The sequence below is a fragment of the Andrena cerasifolii genome, chromosome 4 (genome assembly GCF_050908995.1).
Source record: "Andrena cerasifolii isolate SP2316 chromosome 4, iyAndCera1_principal, whole genome shotgun sequence".
Lineage (NCBI taxonomy): Eukaryota > Metazoa > Arthropoda > Insecta > Hymenoptera > Andrenidae > Andrena > Andrena cerasifolii.
In genome coordinates, this window is record NC_135121.1 from 242,573 (window position 1) to 270,559 (window position 27,987).

A 27,987-nucleotide genomic window follows, 5' to 3' on the forward strand; every position below is an offset into this window, starting at 1 on the left:
ATGAAACATTAAGGCTTGCCTGCTAAATGTATTCTCCCTGCATGAAGGCACACTATTTTCACCGATCATTGGAACGGTATAATTCACGCGTTTGGCGTTCCCTTTGGCACTGGTACTATACACTATTGGAGCACTGTCTGTCCCATCAAAAAGTTATTGCGACTGCTGAGCGATTGATGCAATAGCCTGCGGGGGTTGGCATAAATAGGGGTACATAGAACTACCCCCACCATCCACCACCCTCCACTCTTATTCGTCATCTATATCTGTCGTGCATGTGTTGTGTTGCGTATGTGGAATTTTCCCATACGCCGCTCTCAACCGTTTTTCGAGCTCGCGTCTGCGAAGGGAAAACGCCCTAAAATCCTTTAGTTTATCATACACCACTAATGGGGGGCCATGCTCTCGACCATCTGGATCACGATCATGGGAACGGGAGTGACACGACGACGACCCCGAAGGATTTCCTTATATGGAAATTTCTAACACATCCCCACTCATTTTTGGGACTATATAAACCCTTTGGTTTCTACCCTCTTTGGTTCAAAGCAGTACAGTCCCGTGTAGAGTAACGCCGTGTCACGCTCGTCACTGAGTTGGCTAAATTTAGTAAGATCGAGCTAAAGTCTCGTCAGAATCATAGTTAACCTCATAGAATCCGCGAGTTCGGTTTATATTCTATTTCGCACTTTGAAATAGCCACTCGTACGCCCCGCATCGCCAATGCGTCAACACCGTGCAAATTAGTGGTAACTTACACACTTTTACTATACTATTTAATCGCGACACTTACATTTGTACAATAATTAGTTATTGAATACACGAATGTGTTCACGTCTAAATCGAGTAGATTCTTTAAACCCATCTTTTACCCAGCGATCCTTATAATATTAGTAGCACTCATCCACTGATACAGCTTTACCGTTCGAGTTGTATCAAACATAAATTAAGAGTCATTATTAATATTTCCCGCGACTTCCTGATCTAGCATCAGGTTCGTTCACAACCTTATCCAAAACAAGGAATCTTTGCCAACCCAGTGGCTCCCCGATTTCGCATCGGGTTCGTCCACGAAAACTCCTCCTTCCTACGGCTCCCTGGTTTCGCATCAGGTTTGTCCGTATCCTACGCTCCCTGATTTCGCATCAGGTTCGTCTGTAAATCTACCAACTTCCGAACAGCTCCCTGGTGTCGCACCAGGTTCGTCTGTGAATAATCCAACCTCCTAACAGCTCCTCGACTTCGCGTCGAGTTCGTCTGTAAACTTCATCCTAGAGGCTCCCTGATTTCGCATCAGGTTCGTCCGCGCTCGACTCCATTCCTAGAGGCTCCCTGATTTCGCATCAGGTTCGTTCTCGCCGTCAATAATCCTAGCGGCTCCCTGATTTCGCATCAGGTTCGACCGTGCACCTAACTAACAAATTCATAAACCGTATTCCTGGGGAAATATCCCTCTTGCCGACCTCTCGCGTTGCCGCAGCACCGGCTCGTAACAGCTGTTATAAATGCACATATAAGTCGTTAATACTTTCTCCTTATTTCCTAAAGTCCATTTCATATATATTGGCCGGTGAATTCGGTTTCGCGCGCAGTGCGGGAGGAGAAATCAGCCACTACCACCTGACAATCGTGGATTAGCAGTTGAAGTTGCTAGGCCCCCGAAGGGTATGGTGGGGTAACGGGAACGCTGCTCGACTCAGCCTGAACGTAGCCGTGTGGCTGTTGTTTATTCTTAGCGTAATAATTGTGTGCGTTACGAAGCTATGCGTAGAACAATACGAGTTGAAGCTATCGAGAAAGAATCTATGTTCTGACCAATAAAACTCCTGATTTTTTTCCGACCTAACACACGCCAATTCCATATGTATGTATTTCTACGCTAAGAACTCGATTTGGCCTACACGTCAGGAGCTTGGCGCTATCCTTACCATTTCTGACTCGCTCTTGTTCTGCGAAGGCGAGAGCGAGATGGAACGAGAGCGTGTCAGAGGGACTGAAAGCAAGCGAGGAAGGGTACGAGACAGATGACGCGTTGATACATACTTTGTATCGCTCCATTTTGCGTACGCTTGATATTCCGTTCTTTGCGTGCGCGCCGGGGATGAGCGTGTTTAGTCTTGCTTTCATTCCTTCTCGCTCTCGCCTTCGGCAAGAAGCGAGAAACGACCACTCCAAATCGTGTTCCGTCTATGTAGTTAAAGTGATGGATATAATTCGCTGCATATGTGCGTACCTCAGGGGCACCGAGTCCCCACCGCGCGACGAGCAGGCGTAGCCCGAGAGAGAGAGTGAGAATGTAGAGAAAGGAGCACCGAGGCAGGCAAGCGGTGTGGTGGGAGAATACCCCTCACGAAACTCACCGGCCAATGTATTATATGAAATGGACTTTAGTAACATCTCACAGCCCACGAATCACCTCCTAACAAAAATTATATCTTCTTCTTTAAGAAAATCTGTTATTGACTAGAATAAAAAAATGTTGATGTTATAAAACCATTATATATTTACAGCGGAACTCAATGTGTCCGAATTGCGCCGTGTTTGGTTTCATTTTTATTAGAAATATCTCATCCATACGTTGGAAATATTCTTATTATGTTAAAAAAAAAATATATAAAAATTTGATTTGTGCTTGTCACGCATACTATTTTTGTGGAGTACCTGGCAGATGGTCGCAGAGGGTTCTTGTTTACCAGCAGCCGCATAATTGAACGGCCCAAGTTTCGTGGGTTTGAAAAGCGACAAGAACGAGAAAACAGCCAACGTTCGTCACAAATGTTCTACAGGGTGTCCCAGAATTGAGGGACATCCCGGAACATGCAATATCCTGATGCAAAAAGAAATCGAAAAGTCCTTAACCGTATTGGGATCTGGGGTTTCGTTTTCGAGATATTAAGAGAAAAGCCCGACCAATCAGAGCACGAGCCTTCCGCTGGAGCTCCCGCGCTAGCGTGGCCGCGCGCCGGGCCGCACTGCGACTGCGAACAAGCAAGGCGGCATGCATCGAAGGAAATTGCGTAGAATGACAATTGAAAAAGACTTTTGCCATGGTTTGTTTGCCATTTAAAGTGAATAATGAATAAAGGATAAATGGATGAAAATCATGTGTAACGTAAAAAGACGAATACACAGTTGTTTTTTTTTTTTTTTTTAGAAGAATCGAAAATAATAATTATTTGGAATGAGAGGATAAGGAACACGTAAATTTCCTTTTTTAATAACGTACAAACGAAAAGGTATGCAACAGGGAACGAACGAAAAGTGATCGTAGTTGGTTATTACGATAAAAATCCGTAGTTCAATAACGGCCAACACTGTTGTTGATAATGAATAAGTCCGTTTAAAATCTGCGAAGAAAAATTTACGTACGGAAATTTGGAGAATTATCGCCGGAAATAAGCCATAGCCTGCGTTAAATTTAAAAAATAATAGTTGCCAATAATGTAACTAAAACTCACCCTTTGGGAAATTCACCTACAGCTTGAAAACCTGAGTCACTAGGTCACTGAACCGATCCTGGTCATCGACAGACGCGCCGAGTGCACAGCTGATCTCAGGTACACGACACCATCCAAAGTTAAGGGTCGCAACGTCAAGTGCGTCCGGGTTAATGTACCGAATATTCACTTCACTGCACGCCTACTTAACACTGATCACTTAATTTATTTTTCATGGAACGTGTTGTTCTTACGTTATAAAAATTTGTGGAAATGAATGAGAACTTGGCGTTCGGAGCCGTGGGTATTCCTGCGCAAATTCTCACACAGCACTTGCGTCCCCGTTGTTCAGGGGGTACACTCAGAACCTCGAGTAATACTCTTGAGCAGAGAACATTTCTGCGACGCGATTGCTTGCTGACTGACAAGATTTTTTTTCCAAGCGACTCCTTCTCCCCCCAATTAATTTCTCTCGTTCCATTATGAGTTGACCCCCACCAGCCCAAGAGGCATCAGGTAAAAAGAAGCCAGCACATTTTCGAAACACACGTGCTTCGCAGAAGTGCAACGAACGGACTATCGTGCACTTTTACAAAAGTCCGCGTTCCGTTCTTTTACTGCCAATGTAGCCATTGCTTCGAGGTAGGCAGCAGACACCACGTGTTTCGGTTCGAAAGGGTCCGAAGAGAAGAGAAACAGACAGTGTTCGAGTTGCTATAAAGAAGAAAATCCTGCTTCCTGTTTCCCTTTTCCGATACCCTGAGTTCACGTCTGCTACGAGGCGGAACGAATTAAGCCATAAATTACCCAAAACTGTAGGAAACCGTTGTCTACCGTCGACTAGCGGGACAATACGGTCATAAACCGACCGCGACCCTAGCGAAATGCTCTGGCCGATCAGCCTGATTAATTTTTGGCAACTACCAATTAAAAAGTATTATTCAACATCAATGCGGCTCGCGAAGACACACAGGAAGAAAGAAAGCATATAGTTTGCTGACTGCGCGTAGTCCCGCCTGCTTCGTCCTACCTTCAAATTAAAGACGGATCCCTTATCTCTAGAGTATAAACACGCGCTCGAATTTCAAAACAAAAGCACGCGTCGACGTATTCCGTGCGAGAGGAGGTGGGCCTTGTGGAGGCGATATTGCTGTGAAGAGGGCCTTTTCAGGACAGTGGCCGTTTGGGAGGGAAGCAAGGCAGATTGGTTAGTTTGGGGCCAATCGGACTTCAAGCCCACCGTCTCTCGACTTATTCATTATCAACAACAGTGTTGGCCGTTATTGAACTACGGATTTTTATCGTAATAACCAACTACGATCACTTTTCGTTCGTTCCCTGTTGCATACCTTTTCGTTTCTACGTTATTAAAAAAGGAAATTTACGTGTTCCTTATCCTCTCACTCCAAATAATTATTATTTTCGATTCTTCTAAAAAAAAAAAAAAAACAACTGTGTATTCGTCTTTTTACGTTACACATGATTTTCATCCATTTATCCTTTATTCATTATTCACTTTAAATGGCAAACAAACCATGGCAAAAGTCTTTTTCAATTGTCATTCTACGCAATTTCCTTCGATGCATGCCGCCTTGCTTGTTCGCAGTCGCAGTGCGGCCCGGCGCGCGGCCACGCTAGCACGGAAGCTCCAGCGGAAGGCTCGCGCTCTGATTGGTCGGGCTTTTTTCTTAATATCTCGAAAACGAAACCCCAGATCCCAATACGGTTAAGGACTTTTCGATTTCTTTTTGCATCAGGATATTGCATGTTCCGGGATGTCCCTCAATTCTGGGACACCCTGTATCCTGGTGGATCACCGAATTTTGTTCGCGAACACCCCCTCTCCACGTCTACCGTGACCATCCGGACGATTTCACGCCTATTAGAAGGATCATTTGTTAGCGAACACTGTTATTTGGCGTTCACACCGAGGCGACCAGCGTGTTATCTAACATGTTCGCGAGAAAATGTTTTTGTTCGTGTTCGCCTTGGTGGAGACCCGGGGTAAGAGACATGGTGCGTCTGCACAAATTTAAAACAAAGGCAGCGCTGCTAGAAGCATTCCAAGGCGTCATGCTGTGAGGGTCAACTGCGTCAAGAGGGTCAAGAGAAGTAGGCGGCAGCAACGTGGTTTCTTCGTCATCGAGGGTGAAACGGGACGCAAGAAGAGATAAGCCGCGGAAGGACCGCCTAACTTGTTACGACTGTGGCAGTTTGGATCATCTCAGAAGAGACTGTCCAACGAAAGTAAACAACATCAGGTGTTTTAAGTGCAATGAACGAGGTCATATTGCGTCGCGGTGTACAAAAGGCATGCAGATCATTGAGGAGCCGACGAAGAACAGCGGCGCCGTCGCCCAGGTACAGCGTAAGAAATATAGAAAGAAGGTAACGGTAAATGGCCATCAAACTGTAGCATTAATCGACACGAGAAGCAATATACATTAATGACCGCGAACCAATATATTAAAATTGGTGCACCTCCGTTGTAGTCAGGGAAATTAAATTTGTCAGTGTGGGATCAAATCAGAATAGCACACTTGACGAGTTTGAGGCCGAGTTAACTGTCGATGATAATACCTATCCGGTTGCTGTATAGGTAGTTTCAAAACAGCTCATGAAACATAAATTCCTTCTGGACTCGAACTTTTTAGATATTGTGGAAACAAACATCAAACACAATTGATCGCGATGTCCGCAAAATATTCCAAATAAACGCAATTGAAGGTATAGTGGTCGATGAGACCGATATAAGTAACATCACCAATGTCGGACACAGAAATACCCTTAAAAAATTAATCACTGGATACAAACCAACGCGGATTAGAGACGTAAATGTACAAATGTCGATTGTGCTTAAGAATAATGTGCCAGTTTTTCAGAAAGCAAAACCGAGGTCCGTCGGGCCGGAGGGGATTTTACTACCGGTTTCTTTTGTTCAAAACCGCAAAATCTCGAACTTTGGGACCATTTTTCGAGGTGATTCCATCTGATTTCGAAATTAAAAATCGTATCAATCGATTTGTCGTGGCGAGATCTTTCCAACGGTGTATAGCATACGCTGTAGGCTCGTAGGTCGCTAATCCCCTCTGCGACTTAACATTGTCCTTTATCCCGCGGTATTCTATGATAGCGCGACCGTTCAGTGATTTGTTAAGAGCGGATTCAAGTTTTATTTTCGGTAAAAATGAGAGAGATGTGTTTGTAGAGCTGAAGCTTGTGGTAATCGAGAAGCCTGTTCTGTATCTGTATAGGGTAAATGCAGAAACCGAATTGCATACCGATGCGTGTAACTTGGGTTATAGTGCGATTTTGCTACAGCGGGGACATGATAATGCGGTACATCCGCTCTAAACTTTTTGGAGCTCGGGTTTGGTTTACAAGATATTCGCAAAAAACTTGGTATAATTGTACATTGAAATTTGCCTATACAGACTTTACTAACACAACAATCTTCTCATCGCCGTCGACTATGACACAGTCGTAAAGCATGATAGCTAATCGATGTGAGTATGTGTTAAATTGGGTAGTTCTGGGGTTAAGTGGAGTTTTTTGCGAATATCTTGTAAACCAAAGCCGAGCACCAAAAAGTTTAGAGGGGAATGTTGTTCAGAATGATGACCTGGACAACATATGTCAAGGTCATTGAAATCGGAGAATTCTGCCCTAAAGTAAACATTTACCAAATTTACAGTTTATTTGCTAGGGATACCAAACGGTATCTTAAACGATCGCCACTGACTGTCGAGCGTTTACACTAACAATGCAGAAAAGTGACCTTTGCGTGAGGGCTGCGAGGTGGGCACTTCTTTCGCAAGAGTTTCAACATACTATCGAACATTGGTCAGATTGAAGTATGAGGCACGTGGACGCGTTAAGTCATTATCCTTTGCCGTCGTATTTCATTGTCGATGAGTGTCAAAACGGTCTCGTGTTGCGTTTGAAGAAGGCGCAGCAGGCAGACAAGCACTTGAAGATAACATGCTTAGCGGAACAGAGTAAAATAGACGGAAATGTTGTTAAGTGTAGCGACCGACACACGCGCGAAAGTTCTTTTTTTTCCTCTTGGGGTTGTAAGGCCCAAGAGACTCCGTGGTACGCGGTGGTGATCGCCTTATCACTCGACAAATTAATCTTGAGCGACTATTTTTAATTGATGTGACGAAAGAGAACTGTTGGTCCGTACGATGACCAGACAAGAGCACGAATGGTTTTGAATGATGGTCTTAGTCACGAATGTTTGACTGACTTGCTATGTCGAATGTATCGTCGATTATAGCTGCTCGAGGTTTATCACGAGAGAAGTATGTGTTCACTTGAGAAACGATTGAATTCTGCTTGTCTAGCCCTTTCGACGTCGAAGGTAGACGAGCCGTCCGAATTTCGGGAGGTGTCAAATTGCTGATTGGCTAACTTTTCCTCGAAGAGGAGGAACCTTCCCTCCGCGATTTCAGTGGTGGAGGAGGAAGGCTTCTCCTTCTAGGTGACGTAGCGAAGGAAAAACCAGACATCTGGCTAACAAACCTAGCTAGGTTGTTCGGTTGGAGCATTTAGCCAGGATCACGGTTTATGACCGTATTGCTCCGTGAGTCAGCGGTGGACGACGGTACGTACCGGTCCGAGGTAACCGTGTACCCTCGCTGACAGAGTAATTTAACGGATTATCTCAAGACGAAGGTAGTCGAAAATATCAGAAAAAAATGGCACGATGTCGATTGCCTTTTAGTCATCCGGCAGGCAAATGATTCCCAACGAATGCTTTGAGAACAACAATTGCCCACCGTATGAGACATTGAACTTTCGTCTCGCCCTGAGCCCGCTTTTGTCCTTTAAGACGAAACATTAAGGGCGGTCTACTTTTTAAAGAAGTGGATAGCGACGTGCGTGTCATAGTGCCGAAATCGATGGTATCTCAGATTATTCGATCTACTCATGAGAAGAGTCATTTTTCTGTTGCGACAACCGAGGAGTTGTTAAAAAGAGATTATTAGATACTGGGTGTCAATCCCAAAATAGAGAAAATCAGGCAGAACTGTGTTCCTTGTATTTTAGCTGGGCGAAAGCATAGGCGACAGGAGGGATTCCTACGACCTACTGAGAAGGGTGAATCTCCGTTAGATACTTACCATATAGACCATTTAGGACCATTGTTTTCAACCAAGAAAAAGTATAAACATATCATTGAGGTGGTTGACAGTTTTCTAAGTTTGTGTGGCTGTATGCTACTAGAACCATGAATGCGGTCGAAGTGATAGATCGACTTAGAAAGCAGTCTGTGCTATTCGGCAAACCGCGACGAATAATTTCTGATAGGGGAGCCGCGTTTACTTCGACAGACTTCGCAGACTATTGTAAGGAAGAAAATGTTTGTCATTCCCTAACGACTACCGGGATACCTCGCGCGAACGGCCAGGTAGACCGCGTGATTCGTGCACTGTTACTAACGAAGATGTTGGATCTTAAAAATCGTTTGAATACGACATTTGATCGAAATATCGGAACCTCGCCGTTTCATTTAATATTTAGAGCACGCGCCCGCCTCGAAGATCATTCGCAGGTGAGAGATATCCTGAAAGAACAGTGGGTAGCTGTCTTCCAGACGGACCGGGACGAGATACGCCGGCGTGAATGTGAGAATCTGGTCAAGGTTCAAAATGAAAATCGGCGAAATTTTAATAAGCGTAGGTCTCAAGCAAAAAAATATGCAGAAGGTGATTTGGTGGCCATGAAGCGAGTGCAACAGGGTCCTGGACTAAAATTAGCAAACAAATTTCTTGGCCTTTACAAAGTTATAAGTGTATTGAGAAGTGATATGATAGATATGTTGTAGAGAAAGTAGGTGAGCATGAGGGACCGTTCCAAGCCTCAACGGTCGTAGATTTTATGAAACTATGGATAGATGATGTAAGCGATGTATCGGATGGTGTTTGCGAAGAGTCAGAGTAACATTCGGGAGCAAATGTCTGTGTAGGACGGTCGAGTGTGAGAGTGCGAAGACTGGTTCGATTGATAAAGTATGTTTGGAACAGAGCGATTGGGATCGAGAGCGGATGTTTGTGGTAAAGCGTCGAATGCGTCAAGGGTGAGGTTTGAATGATTTCTTCGAATGCACGTGGAGAGTTTGGGTGACCGGAGCGCATGTGAAGAGTGTGTGTTGTATGTGTGAATCTTGGGAAGCGCAAGATAAGAATGGATGAAGTCAGTCCTGCAGAGTCCGTCAAATGAGAGGTATCGTCGCCAGAACCTATTCTAATAAATACCTTGATACTTTTCCACGAGTGTGCAATTTAATCGATCCTGTCCTGATCACCTAACATCCTTACATTATATAAATTGTTCATACGATACATCTGTATCAATTTATTGATGCCGCGACACGGATTGCGTTTCATGGTTCGCCGAAGAACTACAAAATTTAGCAGATACTGTTAAAATCGTTCTGGCTAATCAGACTCCCATGGAAAAGTTAACTAAAAAACAGTGGGAGACATTTCGGAACGCAAGCATTCGAGGCTGACGACATACGAGTGCGTGATCATTGCCATCTAAAGGTGGCCATTCCAATGTGCGGCCGGCGACGGTCACACTAGTGTAAGGGAGAAGTATGCATCTGTTTTTCCCTTGCACTAGTGGGACCGTCGTCGGCCGCAGTCGCCGGCCGCACATTCGAACGGCCACATTAACCGGACGGTTTAGAGGCACCGCAATTCGGAGTGCAATTTAAATTATAAAAATTCATTTTGTATTCCCATAGTTTCCCATAATTTATCCGGCTGCGATTCGTATTTTATTATCGAGGAAATAGCTACCGCATTCGAAGGCAGCGTTGATATATAGCCAATGACTAAAGAAAAATATATTTCATTTACGAAAAATGATGGAGATACGACTGAACAATCAGTCTCGCGAAATTGTATACAGTTATGATTCGTCGATTCATACAAATTTTTAAATACCAGTCTCGACAAATTAGCATCCGTTCTCAACAGACAAATTAAAAATTTTACGCTCCAAATTTGAAACATTATCCGTAGAAGATTTCAATTTATTAACGGGAAAGGGTGTTTTTCCATACGAATAACTTGATTATGAGAACAAGTTGCAGGACCCATGCTTACCACCGCGCGAGTCGTTTTACAGTTCGTTCACGGATGAGATCGTATCCGAGAGCGATTACGCACATGCCGAGACCGTTTTGCAACGCGTCAGCATTACAACCTTGGACGAATACAGTGACTTGTATTTGAAAACAAATGTGTTGTTATTCGCAGATATTTTTGAAAATTTTCGTGAAAGTTGTATCAAGAGTTGTTAATTTTAATTTTAACTTCAGCTTTTTTTCTTTGTTGCTAGTTTATTTATTCTATTGTGTTTCTATCTTTAGTTTTAGTTGTTGCTCAAGTTTTAGTTTTAGTTTTACTCTATACTAGCGTCCCCCATCTCGGCTTCGCCCGAGATATTAGCGTGACTAATTCATGTTTATTAGAATTAATATCTTTTAAGGAAATTAAGTATTTCGAAAAAAGCTGGATTTCTTCGTAATACTTCGGAGAAGATAACATTCTTGGTATAATGATTTTCTGACATTAGGATGAATTGTTGTTGCGCATCACCTGTCGGAGCAATGGTGGCAAATATTATGTATCGCTCCTATTTGAACTTGTCCTAAGTTAACATACCTAGTTAATTCCTGGATCATAATTCAATGCAAATCTTCCGGTAACATTCACTCTTATAAGTCCAGGATTTACCAGTGTATCTTAATATATTAAGCAGAAAGTGTTTGTGTACCGCCTAAAAACATTCGAACCAGTGATGCCAGAATCGTGGGACGCGAACCAAATGCTTCCCCCACTATGCCCTACCGTCGTCCCCCACTTTCTTCCCATCGCACTGCACACAAGCATATCCCTACCACCCCTGTCCGTGTACTCGACATCCCGACAGGCAACGCACACGTACAGGGGTAGGGATATGCTTGTGTGCAGTGCGATAGGAAGAAAGTGGGGGACGACAGTAGGGCATAGTGGGGGTAAGCATTTGGTCCCGCGTCCCACGATTCTAGCACCACTGATTCGAACGGTAAACTCAGGGATTACGAAATTGGTCCCAGCTCATTGTACCTACCTAATCCACATGAACGTGGCTATTTTCACAAAAAAGATAAACAAATAAAAAACAATTTTTTTATAAAATCAGAATCTAAATTTCCTGTGAAGCTGAGTAGCAAAGCTAGTATTGCATACGTCGAGCAGGAGTAGATGATCTTGTCAAATTTGATCGCACCCGGGGCATAGTAACATCCACACAGGGTACACATGAATCTGCAACAGCAATTTGTAAGCAGACGATCATTCTAACATATATGTCCGCGGTAAGCGACTTCTCTAGCGCGAAAGGGCGTGAAAAGCTTTGCCATCTGGTGGTGACATCACAGTACTGCAGCGGGCGAGGTATCGCACGGGCCAAATATGCGCATGTGCGTGTGAAGTAGACTGTCGTATACACGGGTCACGTGGTCATGCTACATAGCCTATGTCCATCCTAGAGTATGCAGGAATAACGTGTTAAAATTTGAGGAAGATCGGTTCAATAGGTTTTGAATTTTGCGCGAACATAAAAATCGGCTCACTCTTTATATAATAGTATAGATGTAATCCTTCTTTTTAAATTCTTATCATTGTAAACTAAAGGGCACGATACCCGTAAAAAAATAATAATAAAATAATAATAATAAGAGTTATGGATTAGATTCCGCGTATTATTATACTTTACCCGGTTTCACATGACACAAAACACACAAAAATTAAGTTCCAATTACTCACCGACGTCCATATGGTCATGTTTATCAAACGCGATACATGTACGTGGGGCGGCTTAAGTCAATGTTTCGGAAGATACGCACAAGCCAATAACAAGCACGTGCAGTCTTACGACGCATCGGAACCATCATCGTACTTGATGTACTTTGATGTAAACAATTTGTATGGATGGGCAATGTGCCAGCCCTCACTATACGCCAAATTTCAATGGGTCGAAAATGTCGATAATTTTGATGTGTCATCAATCGCTGTCGATTCACCCACGAGGTACATTTTTGAGGTAGATCTAGAATATCCGCGGCTATACTTCCGAAAACCGGTCAAACCCGATTGGGCTGAAATTTTGCAAATAGCTTCATTTTGCATAAAAATAACGTTTGCGAGAAGGATTTTTGGCGACTCGAAAATTTTTTTTTTACCATTTCAATGTCATTCTCTATCTTACCGACAGAGCGGAGAATCGGATTCAACAGTTATTCAGTGCATTCTCCTTATTAATCTCCTAAAATCTATAAAACAGAGATCAACTTAGAAAGAGATATCAGCTTGATACTGGGTATTAGTATTGGTTTTGGGTTAGTTTGGGGCGGGGGGCGCGCGCCCGGGCTATACTTCCGAAAACCGGTCAAACCCGATTGGGCTGAAATTTTGCAAATAGCTTCATTTTGCATAAAAATAACGTTTGCGAGAAGGATTTTTGGCGACTCGAAAATTTTTTTTTTACCATTTCAATGTCATTCTCTATCTTACCGACAGAGCGGAGAATCGGATTCAACAGTTATTCAGTGCATTCTCCTTATTAATCTCCTAAAATCTATAAAACAGAGATCAACTTAGAAAGAGATATCAGCTTGATACTGGGTATTAGTATTGGTTTTGGGTTAGTTTGGGGCGGGGGGCGCGCGCCCGCTCGCGGGCGCGTAAAGCATGGTAGCGAACCGATGTGAGTTTACACGGGGCCAAGCTTCAATGCATTCTCCTTATTAAATTTGACTCAAATTTTGCGTACAGGATTTTTTAAACACATGTACGAATCGAAGGTCCTGGATCAGGATGAGAAGGCGCTGTTTTATTTTTTATCACACCTATCTTGTGGGTGTTGACAGTCGCGGTCGCTGGGCCCGTGACTCGTGCGCCTGTTCCAGAGATAGAAACAATGTTGCGAGAAACATTTTTAGCCATTTAAGTTAGGATCCAAAATTCAGTTAAAACTGCGCCTTCAGAGCATTCGGAACGTATCTGGAAGTGTTATAGTAATATAAATTTTAAGTGCCATGAATCTATTTTCTTTATCCAAAAAATTAAATAACCGAGAGGACACGATTCAATGGCTTAGGGAAATTGAATTGATTCCTACTCGAAAGTTTTGTGTCAAACACAAAAGAGAAATGGATTATATTGAAGAACCGGAAGGTTTAGGCCGTTTCCGATGCCGCAAGCATCAGAAATACAATCACAGTATTTCTGCAGCGCATAATACATGGTTCTTCTTTTTCTTCTTCTTATTATTATTATCATCATCATCATCATCTAGTTTATATTGTATTATACCTTGTTGTTTTTTTTATGTGAAAATAGGTTCGAATTTTGTCATGTCAGCATTGAGACGTGCATAATAATTACTTACGTTTTTGCAAGACGATTTACATTCGAGCAAGTACGGCATGAATGCAGTATTGTTGAAGGTCAAACAGTTTCCTCAGAAACTGTAGCAGACCGATTTTCTTTCTGTAGAGAGGTGTGTACTCTGGCTCTCGACAAAAATTATATTGCAGATGGGTTAATTGGGGGACCTGACACTATTGTCGAAATCGACGAGTGCAAAATTGGTAGAAGAAAATTTGAAAGAGGGCGTTTAAGAGAAGGCAAATGGATTCTTGGTATGATAGATATATGTTACTGTTATTTTATACATTTTTTAGGTAGTTATGTAGTTTAGGAGGTTTTTGGAAATTTCGCTATTAATTTTTATCGTTCGAAAGGGATGATAGAGCGTGGCGGAGGCAAGTACCGCTTGGAAATGTGTCCAGGAAATAAGCGTGATGAAAATACGCTTATTTCACTTATAAAAAAACATGTAGCGGCGGGAACAAAAATTATAACAGATTGCTGGAAGGGGTACACAAATTTAGAGAAATATGGATATGTTCATGAGACGGTGAATCACTCGACAAATTTTGTGGATCCAGACAGCGGAGCATATACCCAAACCATTGAAGCGTCGTGGCGGGCTTTGCGGGCTCGTTTGAGTAGAGGCGGAATTAAGGATGACACCATGATTGATCACATCTGTGAATATTTATGGCGGTATGAAGTGAAGAAGTCAGGCAGAGACCCATTCGAAACATTATTGAACGATATTAAATATGTATATACAGGAGAATAATAAAGAGAATGTTTGAATAACTGTTGTATCCTATTCTCGACTCTGTCGGTAAGGTAGGGAACGGCATTGAAATGGTAAAAAAAAAATTCGAGTCGCCAAAAATCCTTCTCGCAAACGTTATTTTTATGCAAAATGAAGCTATTTGCAAAATTTCAGCCCAATCGGGTTTGACCGGTTTTCGGAAGTTTCGCCATATCCGCAATGTCTGCACGACGCTCTCGCTGATCTACTGTTCTGCCTGACGCGTGCCAAACAACCTGCCAATAGGCAGGACAAGTTACTTGCGACATTATACGACAAGCAGCGTTACGTTATCCACTATCGCAACCTGCAGCAGTGCACGCGTCACGGTCTTCGTAGTACAAAGAACACCGCGTGCTTCAATTCGCTCAATCTCCCTGGCTCCGCGATTACATTGAACTTAAGGGGGCCGTCTCCGCGGGCCTTTGAATGTGTGAGTACGCTCACACAAGCTAGGAAAAGCGTGCACGTATACGCGTGTAGTAAGCAAATCGTAAATTACAACTTTCGTCCTGGAATCGGCACGAAGGAAGTTTTTGCGGGTACAGTTGCCTTCAGTAGACATCTGTGCAGGGTGGTCTGGTGCGTTTGAACGCTAATAAGCACCCCACTTTGAAATAATAAATGAATTTATGACTCGAAAACTGTCCGAATGAAGCTTCAAGGCTTCTCCGTTGGTGGCGCTAATGGTGCACTGCAGCCATGTAGCACCAGCGTGACGTGTAGGCAGGGCCGACGCGAGGTTAGCTGGCGCCCTTGTGCAAAAAAATTTTTGTTGTCCCCAATTTTTTGCACTTGTTTTCTACTTAATATGTTTAAAAGAATTACATTTATATTTAGTTTATGTGAGGTGTTAGATTCCTTTATTATTAAGCGTACGATCTAGTTTTTTTAGCGTACCATTCGGCTGGCGCCCTTGTGCGGCGCATGGTTCCAACGGGCCTGCGTATACGCGATGTAGTAAGCAAACCGTAAATTACAACTTTCGTCCTGGAATCGGCACGGTGGACGTTTTTGCGGGTTTAGTTGCCTTCGGTAGACTTTCGTGCAGGGTGGTCTGGTCCGTTTGAACGCTAATAAGCACCGTACGTTGAAATAATAATGAATTTATGAATCGTGTACTCAGGACAGCCCGAAAAATGACAGAATGAAGCTTCAAGGTTTCTCCGTCACCGGCGTTGATGGTATATTCGTACCTTGTACCATCAAAACCGGTGGAAGTCCAATCTAGCCGATAAATGTAGGAAAGACATAGTTGCCGAGACGTATCGAGAGTCGAATCGCGCTGTTGCCGCATTTCCCCTATCAATATTTTTCCATCAAGGAGGCTTGAATGAATCACGGCGAAGCAGTTGGAGAACAGAGATGGGCAAAGATAATATCTGGATAAAGTCAAATAAAAGATACTACAGTATTGTCTCATGGAACGAGAGCGAGCAAGAGGCACTGAAAGCGAGCGAGGGTGGTGCGAGATAGACGACGAGATGTTGTTTGTCTCGCTCCGTCTTTCGGACGCCTGACACTCGTTCCATCTCGCTCCCCCTATCAGCTAAAAAGAAGCGAGAAACGAACACTGAGAATTAGGGCTCTGCTCGCGATACGAGCTCAACGCCGCGCTGGTCCCGACCAGCGAGGATTTGGGCTGTTCGGCGGCGCACAGTGGGGCATTTGGGGTCGAAACACGGCACTAAGTCCTTTTACAAAAATATCGCTAAACTGCAAATTTTCTTTTACAGGTAGTTGATTGCAGGTATTGGATTGATTTATTGTAATGACTATAACTTGATTAGAAACAAAAAATATATAAAAAAATGTTCTGTTAAACGATTTCGTCAAAAAGGCACTAACAACTAAAAAATACTTCTAGTGTTGTGCTACAATTTCGATGGTGTTTTTCAACTTTAAATAAAAACGTGGTTCAGGATATTTCATAACAGAATATGAATCAATTTAGTATAGCCTCAAGTGTCGAAATGAATTTGTTGCGAGATATCCTGCTCCACGATTTTATGTGAAAATACACCATCGAAATTGTAGTATAAGAAAATAAATATTTTTTAGTTTTTAATGCATTTTTCATAAAATCGTTTATTATAAATTGTTTAATATACTTTTTCTAGTTTTTAGTGTTTGTGGATTTACATTACTCTTATTGCTGTATGCAGTTTAACAGTTTGCTTGAAGAATGGTTGATTTATTGTTATGGGTTATTATTTCTTGGTGACTAGGTAATTTTTTCACCCACTCGGAGTTTTTTCATAATTTTGTATTGTCAACCAAACTACGCACCTCTGCAAAGTTTCGAGGGAATTGGATGGTTGGAAGTGGTTTAAAATTGAGTTTCCAGATTTGAATCAAACAAACAAACAAACAGAGGATCGTAGCTAAATAAAATCGTTTAATGGGACATTCCCAAATATCAGTATTGTTAGTACTGAACTCTGGTTTATATTGATAAATTTTTACAACCGTGGAATAACAATTCCGAAGAAAACCATGTACAAAACTATTATTAAAACAGACAATTCTTGTTGATATAAAAGATAATTTGATGTATAGTTAGATGAAAAAAAAGCGGCATATGTTTTTAGAAGAATTACAGCATTCATAAATTTCATTACGATCGGCATGTTACACTTCGGTGATGTACCTTATTCAAATTGTATGCTTTGAATTTGCACATTGATTATACAAAGTATTGCATCGTTCTATGTATAAATAAATACTAAATTAGTATTGTTTCATTGACATGTTTCCTAACTTCACTACTCAACCTCTCTATCTTTCAATAGTGCTATCCTCCTTTACGTTCAGCAAGGCTCTGATGCTAGACGCAGGAATTGGCGGGCTCCAGCTACAGCTGATGCACGAGGAAACACCTACAGCGGTGGTTATGTGTGCGTGACTGACGCACCGCAGTTCCCCACACATAACCACCGCTCCTGTCGATGTTCCCCCCTCCATCAGCGGTACATGGAGCCCGGCGATCGCTGCCTAGACGCAGCTCTCGTGCCGTATTCCTCCAAGCTTCTCAATAGAAGGAGCTGTGGCAACAGCGCGGCAGAGACGGAGACAACAGAACATGCGGCAACTATGCTGTCAAAAATTCGTCTACGTAGAGTACCGGTAGATGTCACCATTGTACAACTTCTTTTTACCGACCGCAGTAGTTTTATTAGGGTCCATCTGTTTACAAGGGCGCTTCGATCGATTCGGACCATAACAAAAAGGAGACGGCCCCCTTAATACACGGTTTAGAACAAGCGCGATAAACGACTTTAAAAAAAAAAATGAAAAAATTGACGAACAATGCTGTATTCGCAAAACTATGGCAAATGTACGAAATTACGTAGACGTCAAACTTTTGACACACTGGGATGGGCGATACAGTGCCGAGGAAATGATCGCGAAACCAAATTTCTACAGCAGAAGCATATTTTCGGAAAATTTAATCGCCGTTGAACTGCGTAAACTCGAGGTGAAATTCAACAAATCGATATTACGTGGGTATGTGCATTCTGGAAGTATAAAAAATTTGTTTATATGAATTTCACCACGAGTACATGTCTTCTCTGCATAGGCAAAATTGCAAAATACTATATACGGACACTGATAGTCTCATCTATCATATTCAATGCGATGATATCCACGAGACCATGAAATGCAATATCGATAGGTTTGACACAAACAATTATCCGGCCAATAACATGTACGATATACCGCTTGTAAATAAGAAGATTCCGGGACTGATGAAAGATGAAAATAATGACTCGAGACTAACCGAATTCGAAGGGATAGAGCGGAAATGTATGCACTGCACGAAGACGGCAACATAGATACGAAGAAGGCGAAAGGCGTCAAAAGCAATATTGTTCGAGAAAGCGGCAAGCTAGCGTCATCTCCCAAACCTGGCCGCTAATTAGGCGACCATTGGCGACGGCCCGCTGACTCATGTGGAGCGTTGATCACGGCCCCTTCCATCAACTTGTCTTTAATTTGAAGGAAGGACGAAGCAGGCGGGACTACGCGCAGTCAGCGAGGTAGCCCCTTTCTTCATGTGTCTCTACGCGAGGCGTATTTAAAACTAATCAGGCTGATGGGCCAAAGCATTTCGCCAGGGTCGTGGTTTATGACCGTATTGTCCCGCGAGTCGGCGGTAGAGAACGATTTCCTACACTTTTGGGTAATATATGGCATAGCTGGTTCCACCTCGTAGCAGACGTGAACTCAGGGAATCGGAAAACGGAAACAGGAATGGTATGCCTTTTCTTCTTTATAGCAACTCGAAGACTATTCTGTTTCTCCTCTCTTCGGACCCTTTCGAATCGAACACGTGGTGTTTGCAGCCTACCTCGAAGCAATGGGTATAATGACGGCAGTAAAAGGACGGAGCGCGGGCTTTTGTGAAAGTGTACGATGGTTCGTTCGTTGCACTTATGCAAAGCACGTGTGTTTCGAAAATGTGATGGCTTCTTTTTACCTAAAGCCTCTTGTCCTGGTGGGGGTTAACTCATAATGGAACGAGAGAAGCTACTTGGGGGTAGAAGAAGTAGCTTGGAAAAAATCATGTCAGTCAGCTAGCAATCAAATCGCAGAAATGTTCACGGCCCAAGAATATTACAGAATGTTCTGGGTGTTCACCCGGAACAACGGGGACGCAAGTGCTACTGTGCGAGCGTTTGCACGGGAATACCCCGTAAGATTATTCTTAACGGAGTCAATAATGCCGCAAAGCGTACGTAGACGCTGAGGGTGATCACATCGAGCAACTGCTCAACTAACAGGAATCCGCCCCTTTCGGAGCCACCAATTTTATAACGTAGGAACAACACGTTCCATGAAAAGTAAATTAAGTGATCAGTGTTAATGGCCGTGCAGTGAAGTGAATATTCGGTACATTAACCCGGACGCACTTGACGTTGCAACCCTTACCTTCGGGTCGTATTGTATACCTGCGATCAGCTGAGCACTGGGTGCTACCCTACCATAAATCTTTTCGTCCAACGATGACCAGGATCGGTACAGTAACCTACTTAGTCACACAGGTTTCCGAAAAGGAAGGAAAGGAAGGAAAGGAATGTCCGAAAGGGTGAGTTTTATTTAACTTATTGGTGATTATTAGGTGTAGTAATAAATTCTGTTCGATTTCGGGGTACAATACCACTTTGATTTAAAAAATATTGAACAACTCAACCATCGAAATAATTTCCATTATTGTTAATTACTTTTTGCAATTTTTCTGGCAGCTTACGAATATTACTGCGATAAACATTCGGTAGCTTTGTACTGATTATGTAAATCCAGTCGGAAAGAATTTATTCATACACCTAATATTTATTAAATTTAGTTATGTTGGCCGTTATTAAACTACAGATTTTTACCTGAATAACGAATTACGATCACTTGTCGTACATTTTTTGTTACATTACCTTTTCGTTTATGCCTTATTTTAAAACGAAATTTACGTATTTCTTGCACTCTCACTTCAAACAATTCTTAACGAAGATTCTGCTTTAGAAGAAACTGTGCCGCGGTTTCCTTCGATGCATGCCAACTTGCTTGTTCGTACGTTCGTAGTATAAACGCAGCCGCCTACCGCGTAGCCAACACTACCGCGGGATCTGGGGCGCTAGGCGCGCGCTCTGATTGGTCGGGGTTTTTTTGTTAATACACTCCTCACATTAATTAAAGGATCACCTCTAGGAGCCCGAAAATAGGGGCAAGTTCACATGGTCATAACTCCGGTAAAAATAGTCGCATCGATATTTTAAAAATATGGTTTGAAAGCGTGGAATATCTACTTTCAACCGGTTTTTTCTTCAAATTTTAGATGCATTACTTTTCGGCAAAGTTATAGCAACATAAAGAGCACTTGATCAATTTTAAAAAAAAATTTCTTCAACTTTGCGATGTTCCACAGGGAGTATGAATTTTTTACACAAATTCCATTTACACCAGTCGAAAGCGGCTACTTTCCTGCGTAAGAAGAGAGTAACAAATTTCTTGCGCGATTTTTTTTGGCCGAGTTATTCAACTTTGAAGTAAAAACCGTTTTTTCTACTTTAATTGCTTCTAGTAAGCGAACTGATCATCGTAGAACGTTCACTTACTAGAAGCAGTTAAAGTAAAAAAAAAAAACGGTTTTTACTTCAAAGTTGAATAACTCGGCCAAAAAAATTGCACAAAAAATTTATTACTCTCTTCTTACACAGGAAAGTAGCCGCTTTCGACTGGTGTAAATGGAATTTGTGTAAAAAAATTTATACTCCCCGTGGAACATCATAAAGTTGAAGAAATTTTTTTTAAAATTGACCAAGTGCTCTTTGTATTGCTATAACTTTGCCCCAAAGCAATGCATTTAAAATTTGAAGAAAAAAAGGTTGAAAGTAGAGATTGCACGCTTTCAAACCATATTTTCAAAATATCGATACGACCATTTTTACCGGAGTCATGACCATGTGAACTTGCCCCTATTTTTCGGGCTCCTAGAGATGATCCTTTAATTAATGTGAGGAGTGTATCTCGTTAACGAAGCTTCGGACAATATTTTCGCTAAGGAAAAAGTTGTTTCAAATCACCCCCTGAGTCAACCCATTCCCAATCACCCCATATATAAAGGTATAAGAGTATAAGGGTATAAGGGTATATAACCTGCGGAATGATGCCGAGAGTCGACGAACGAAACATGTGTTAGTTTCTGTAAGCTGAAGGTGTACGTGTAACGCGTATACGTATTATGTTGACGAAAATTTTGCTTGGAGAAGGAGAATCAGAAGAAGAAGAAAAATCCTAGCATTTCCGACAATTTCATAAGACAATATTACGATATCTCTGACATGCGTGGACAGATTTTATTGAATATGGTCTTATTCGAAAATTTATATGCGGTTTACATAAAAAAAATGTCTTTAAATATTAGTGAAGTAAGTTTCAGGTTAAGTTGGAATAGCCGGGCGACGAGTAAAGATATACGGCAGCGACAGTCGACATATTCAGGGTGTCGAAACATGTACTTGGCGTCGAGACGCTACCGTGTCTCTAGATATTATGACCAGTGAACGCTTCTAAAACGCTTAGTTAAATTCCCCAATTTCCCACTGCCGTGTGAATGTTTCCTCTACGTGGAGGGGAAATTGGTGATAAATAAACCAAAAGAAGCATCAAAGGTAACGTTGGGAAATAATTGCATGGCGTTCATATTTGCAGAGATTCGATACGAGCTCAATGGTATGGAGATTGGCTGCAACAAAAACGTTGGAATAACTCGCACGCTTAAAAACTATGTAGCGCTGACATGTGACAAAAACAAAAATATGGAGAATGTCGGATGGGGCTTGAAACGGGGGTTGCACGTCGAAGACAGTGGAAATACTAGCCTCCTTTTCTACATCTTGCTTCCATTATCTAAGTAAAGCTAACGCCGACGGTTGGGTCAATAGCCGAAACAACGCATTCACAGTTCATACTACTGTTACGAGCCGGGGCAGCGGCAACGCGAGAGGCCGACGAGAAGGGTATTTCCCAATGAATACGGTTTATGAATTTGTTAGTTAGGTGCGCGGACGAACCTGATGCAAAATCAGGGAGCCGCTTGGATTATTGACGGCGAGGACGAACCTGATGCGAAATCAGGGAGCCTCTAGGAATGGAGTCAAGCGCGGACGAACCTGATTCGAAATCAGGGAGCCGCAGGAGGGTGAAACGGCGTGAACGAACCCGATGCTAGCATGAAATTCACAGACGAACTCGACGCGAAGTCGAGGAGCTGTTAGGAGGTTAGATTATTCACAGACGAACCTGGTACGAAACGAGGGAGCTGTTCGGAAGTTGGTAGATTTACAGACGAACCTGATGCGAAATCAGGGAGCTGTTGGATACGGACGAACCTGACGCGAAATCAGGGAGCCGTAGGAGGGTTGAAACGTGGACGAACCTGGCAAGTATGGCCTGGTGTGCGTACTGAAACTCCCGAAATACATGGCTTATAGCGGATGTCATAAATGCTGTTACTTTATTGCATACTGAAACATCTGTTTTTAAGTAGCTACCTATATTTAGTTTACCTGAAGGCACTAAAAATGGTTTATGACTTACAAGAGGACATCGCGGTAGTGAAAATCGCTTTTGGAACAACAGTATATGGGGGTCGTAGTACTCATGTAGTATGAAAATACCATTTCGACTTTCCGTTGAATGGGGCTTCATTTTCAAGATACTGTAATTTAAAGTTTTTAACGTACGTAGTAATCCAGATATATACCATCAATAGCAACCTACACCCAAGAAGGTTCCGTAGCTACAACGGTAGCGCGTCACATTATCACGCAGGTGGCCGGGGTTCAAGTCCCCCGCAACTCATACTTTAATGCATCAATATTATATCGATGTTTGTATGGTCTAGGACTCGCCGCCACCTTCGCCGTCGCTACTTCGAGCTCCGCGGCTCCGAATTCGACGGGTGCAGCGGTGAGTGTTGTGACCAGCATGGCTGGTGCCAGCTATTGGAGATTCCAATCGGCCCACAATTGGCCAAACACATGGCCTCCCCCCAGCCAGCGTCACCCCCATCATCACCATCGTTTTCATAATTATATTTCTTTTTCATTTAATTTTATTTTTATAGTTTACATTTTTAATGTTTCCATGTATCAAAGCTGGTAACAATATATAATTATTTTATACATATTACACTCTATTTACTTGCCCATTTCCTTCTTTTCTCCTCGCCAATTTTATAATGGCAAAAGGATGGTAAGAGCCTTGCAACATCTCCAGACCCTCGCATGATGTAATTCGTATCTTAAAACGTGTCTAAAGTTGCAGCCGCTGCAAAGTAAAGGGTGTCTTTGTTGTTTTCGCTGGACGTTCGCAGTGGGTCAATACACGTTCAGAGTGGTTCGATAGTCGTTCAGAGTGGTTCGATAGATGTTCAATAGACGTGCGATTACACGTTCGATAGACGTTCAAAGTGATTAGATCAAACCAAATGAAGAATGAGAAGAGAAAAGAGGCGGTCAGTGAAGAATTCGAAGAAGAGGAAAGAGGCGGTCAGCGAAGAATTCGAAGAAGATGAAGAACAATGGCACCATACATTGCAACGTATGTAACTCTCGGCTTTGAAATAAGCGCATGCATGCGGGCACCTGGAGATATTGTCCACATTATATGCGGCTTTAATCACACGTAGACGTTAAAATGTATATTAAAAGAGGGCCACCGCAGGTTGCAGTGGCTGCGGGCCACGACGAAGAGGACGTCGTTGTCGACGACGCCAATGATGACGGCGATGATTGCTGCAGCGGCGACGATGCCATCGACGACGGTGACACCAGCGATGGTGGCACCGGTGACAACGTCGGCGGTTGGCTGGTTAGTGATGCTGCAGTGATGCATTGTATGTGGAATGCTTTGCAGGTTGTAATATTATATCGAGGTTTGTATATTTCAGAACCTGCCACCACCGCCACAGCTGGGCCACAAGCGTCTCATGTTTGCAGCAATCGCCAACGTCACAATCCTCGCTGCCCGCAGTGTACGATTTGAATAGTTTATAATGTACCTACTTTTAATGTTTTTTTTTATTGTTTTCTATATTTTTTACGTTTTTATAAATTGCTATAGAATTATTATTTCTCCATTTACGTATCCGTTTTCCTTCTTCTCTCCTTCCAAATTTCTATCAATACCACATAATTCTTTTTATGATTGTCAACTGCGACGCGTTTGACTTCAACCGGTACCATATTTCATTCGCGCGTTCTTTACACCACTAAATGATATCATCCCGCACAACTGCGCCACCCCAGAGGATTCTGTTTACCAGTCGCGCCCCCAGATTACTGTAACGAAATTTGAAAACAAAATCGATTGATCTCGTACCTGTCAGAGTTTCAAAAGTTTTAGCTGCGACAGGGTTGACTTAATTTTTCGCTACCTGCGTGTGAAAGCCACAATAGTGGCGTACCGTTCCAAAAGACGACATAAACGGAAGCCACTATAGGCATGGCGTATAATAGCTAACACGGTTAAACCATTCAGACACAAAGATTGTAAACAAAATTCAAAGACCGCTACAAACAAAGATACATTCCTTTAGTAACCCCTTACTTCCGATATATGCATGCACTACATTAACAAGTTACGCCACTGTGAGACGCTCGAAAGTAGATGAATTTTGTTTACAGATACTATGAGTGTTGCGGCCGCGCGCCCGCAGCGGCATCAACACAGCTGTTGACCCGTTGCGGCGCGTTTGAATTATTTTTCGACCGCTAACGGGCTCGAGCTGCGCTCGCCCAGCGACAGTTCCCGGAACAACATCGCCGTGAGCGTGCAACCCGCGCTCACGCGAACTGGTAAATTGGCATCAGCGCCTCACGGACGCATTCCACTATCTAGAACCATACACCAGCCCGGCGTTTGGAAAGCTACCAGGCGACTGCTGGACAGCAGTGATGCCCGAGCTGCGAAAATTTTAGGATGATCTCTTTCAAATTAACGTCGCAAATAGCTATTGAGAATTTCGCGCCTAAGACAAACGAGCCGCGCACTCCGATTTTATGATCGGTTTACCACTTACACCCCAGATTAATGTAATGAGGTTTAAAAACAATGTCGACTGGTCTCGTACCCGTCTCAATTTCAAAATTTCTTGTTACGACAGGGTTGACCACGGCGCTATACCCCTGTACGGAGAGATTTTTCGCCACCTATATGTAAAAGCCGCAATACTGGTAAATTGTTCCAAAAAATGACATTAACGGAAGCCGGTGTAGGCGTGGCGTTGAGTAGCTAAAAGGTTAAAAAAATTCAGACATAAAAACTCTAGAAAAAAATTCGAGAATCGCTACAATCAAAGACACGTCCCATTAGTTACCCCTTACGTCCGATCTATGCATGCACTGAATTAAGGATAAAATTACAACAAAGAAACAGAACAATAGATTCTGAGGTTTGCAGAACTAACACATAATTGAATAAAAGTTTAATTTCTCAATTTCTGAAAGTAATGATACAGAAACAACTAGCCTATTGTTTATGAACACCACGAATTTTAAAAACAGCATTAAATACAGTACCAAATAAACAGTTTGCAAAAGCTTTTCACAACAATTATGATTAAAAAATTAATAAAAAAACAAATTGAGTAAACCTAAAATATGTTAAATTATCGGGTCGGGTGAATCGAAAGACAGCAGGGTACATAATGGGCGGGTTAACCCGCGATATACCCGCCCGTTGCAGGGCTTTGATGATGATTCATCATCCGCCAGCTTCAGGTAACGAGTACAGATCGCCTGGACGCGGACAGCCACTGGCTCAATGAAGTTTCAAGAATTAGTGGGGTTAACTCGCAAGCATTTATCAGATCATTTCGGCACGCAGTTATCGGACAACTACTGTATTGTAAACAAATGTGTACATAAAACCATGCAAATGTTACTAAAAAATTGTCTACACAGTAATAAAAATCACTTAAAAAGAACAACGCCAAGTAAAAGTCTAAATTAACATTTGCAGCGTACCCCAGCCTTTAAGTCGATGTACAATTTGTCAAATTGTACTGTATCGCCAGAAGACAATTTATCTTTTATGTGACTTATCACAGTAATTTCATCTTCTCGTATTGTTTCTACTCCTTGAGACGATGATAATAATCCAAGTGAAAAACGTGTCCATTTTCTAATTAGTTCTGAAAATATTAAATAAATCGAAAATTATACGTTTGCTTTTCGAAATGAACATAATAAACTTATGAATAAAATTGTTCTAACCAGTCCCTTAATCTATAAAGCATTACATACCTAGTAATATCACTAGTTTACAAAATAAAAAAAAATGTTTGCGCACCAGATGCCACTATTTTTTTCTTACGGAAAATGGCCCGCTAATTCCGAAAATGAGGTCTAACAAAATTTCTATGGATACGTTTTCGAGATATCGATAGGAGAACTTTTTACCTGCCTGTCAAAAAGGTGATCCTTTTGAGAAGTGAGACTGGGCCTATTTTTGCGATTTCGATGTTTCCCAGATAATTAAATGAATTGTCGATGTCAATTTCGATCGAAAAAAATGACTTTTTTCACATATTTTCATCAATTTTACCCGAACTATTGAACCGATTTTAAAATTTTTCAGGTAGATTTGTTGGCGGTCCAATTATCTTTAATTTGAGATCATTTTCGATCATATCGGTTATTCGCAACACGAGATATTCGCAATTATGTGGGATCACCTTCTTGACAGGCAGGTAAAAAGTTCTCCTATCGATATCTCGAAAACGTATCCATTGAAAAAAAATTAGACCTCATTTTCAGAATCAGCGGACCATTTTCCATAAGAAAAAAATAGTGGCATCTGTTGCGCAAAATGGCTGTAAACTAGTGTATTTAAATAGTTAATTAGTACCCGCTATTGCACTGTTTTTAAATTAAATACTTATTTCACACAAATAATTCTGACATTCCCTTCGAGACTGGAGATACGCAGATATCGAATAAACGACAACTTTCCTAAAGACAAGCCCAAACACCCGTTAAGATAGTTCCTGAATAATCTACTAAATTCAAGAATTCTTTCAAATTTCGTGCAAAACTAATTTGGAATACGAGAAACCCTTGTACAAAGTTTAAAATCAATTTACCACATGGTTATCGAGAAATTATTAATTAAAGTTTATGCATTTTAACACAGGTGCATATGACGGAGTAAAAAAAAAAGAGGGTTATAGTTTCAGTTTTTCTACTGAAACGGGAAAACCATATTCAAGAAATGTACCAAAATTGGCACAAAAGTACATCGAAATGTCTGGAAATGAATTTATTAATTTCTGCAAAACTGACCACATAGTTTCTTCGTAAATGCCCATAAAAAAATAGATTTATGTGCAAATTTTTCAGAAACTACGTAGAGTAGAATTCATATGAAGCCTAATTATATTGTAAGTCATATTAGTCATCCGAAATTTGTAGATAAAATATTAAATAATATAATTGTGACTTAAATTTATTTACTGTTGTTAAATAATTTTCTCATGTTTGTCGAATTTTCTTTTACAAGTATTAATTGTGGAAATAAAATATGACAGTTTTATTAAATTTTTCAACGACATTACATATGTTAAATAACGTTTTATTACCATATTTTTAACAAAGATAATTACTACCATAAAATTTACAAAGTGAAACCATTAAAATTAAAATCATATTTTATTAAATAATGAATGCGTTTACTTAAAAAGAAATGTTTAATTAAATATTAGTAAAAAGTTCATACATATTGAGCACTCACTTAAAACTGAATATTCATTAAAAAATTAGTC

At 41.7% G+C, this 27,987-nt stretch overlaps 1 protein-coding gene across 4 annotated transcripts in view; it reads right to left on the reverse strand.

The window, feature by feature from the left end:
• Grip91 (gamma-tubulin complex component 3) overlaps window positions 1-27,987 on the reverse strand; it is a 192,008-nt gene that overhangs the window by 151,226 nt on the left and 12,795 nt on the right. For all 4 annotated transcript variants that reach the window (XM_076810377.1, XM_076810378.1, XM_076810376.1 and 1 more), the window contains exon 2: window positions 26,192-26,358. In XM_076810377.1, the coding sequence (XP_076666492.1) occupies window positions 26,192-26,358 (167 nt within the window). The remainder of the gene's footprint in view (window positions 1-26,191; window positions 26,359-27,987) is intronic.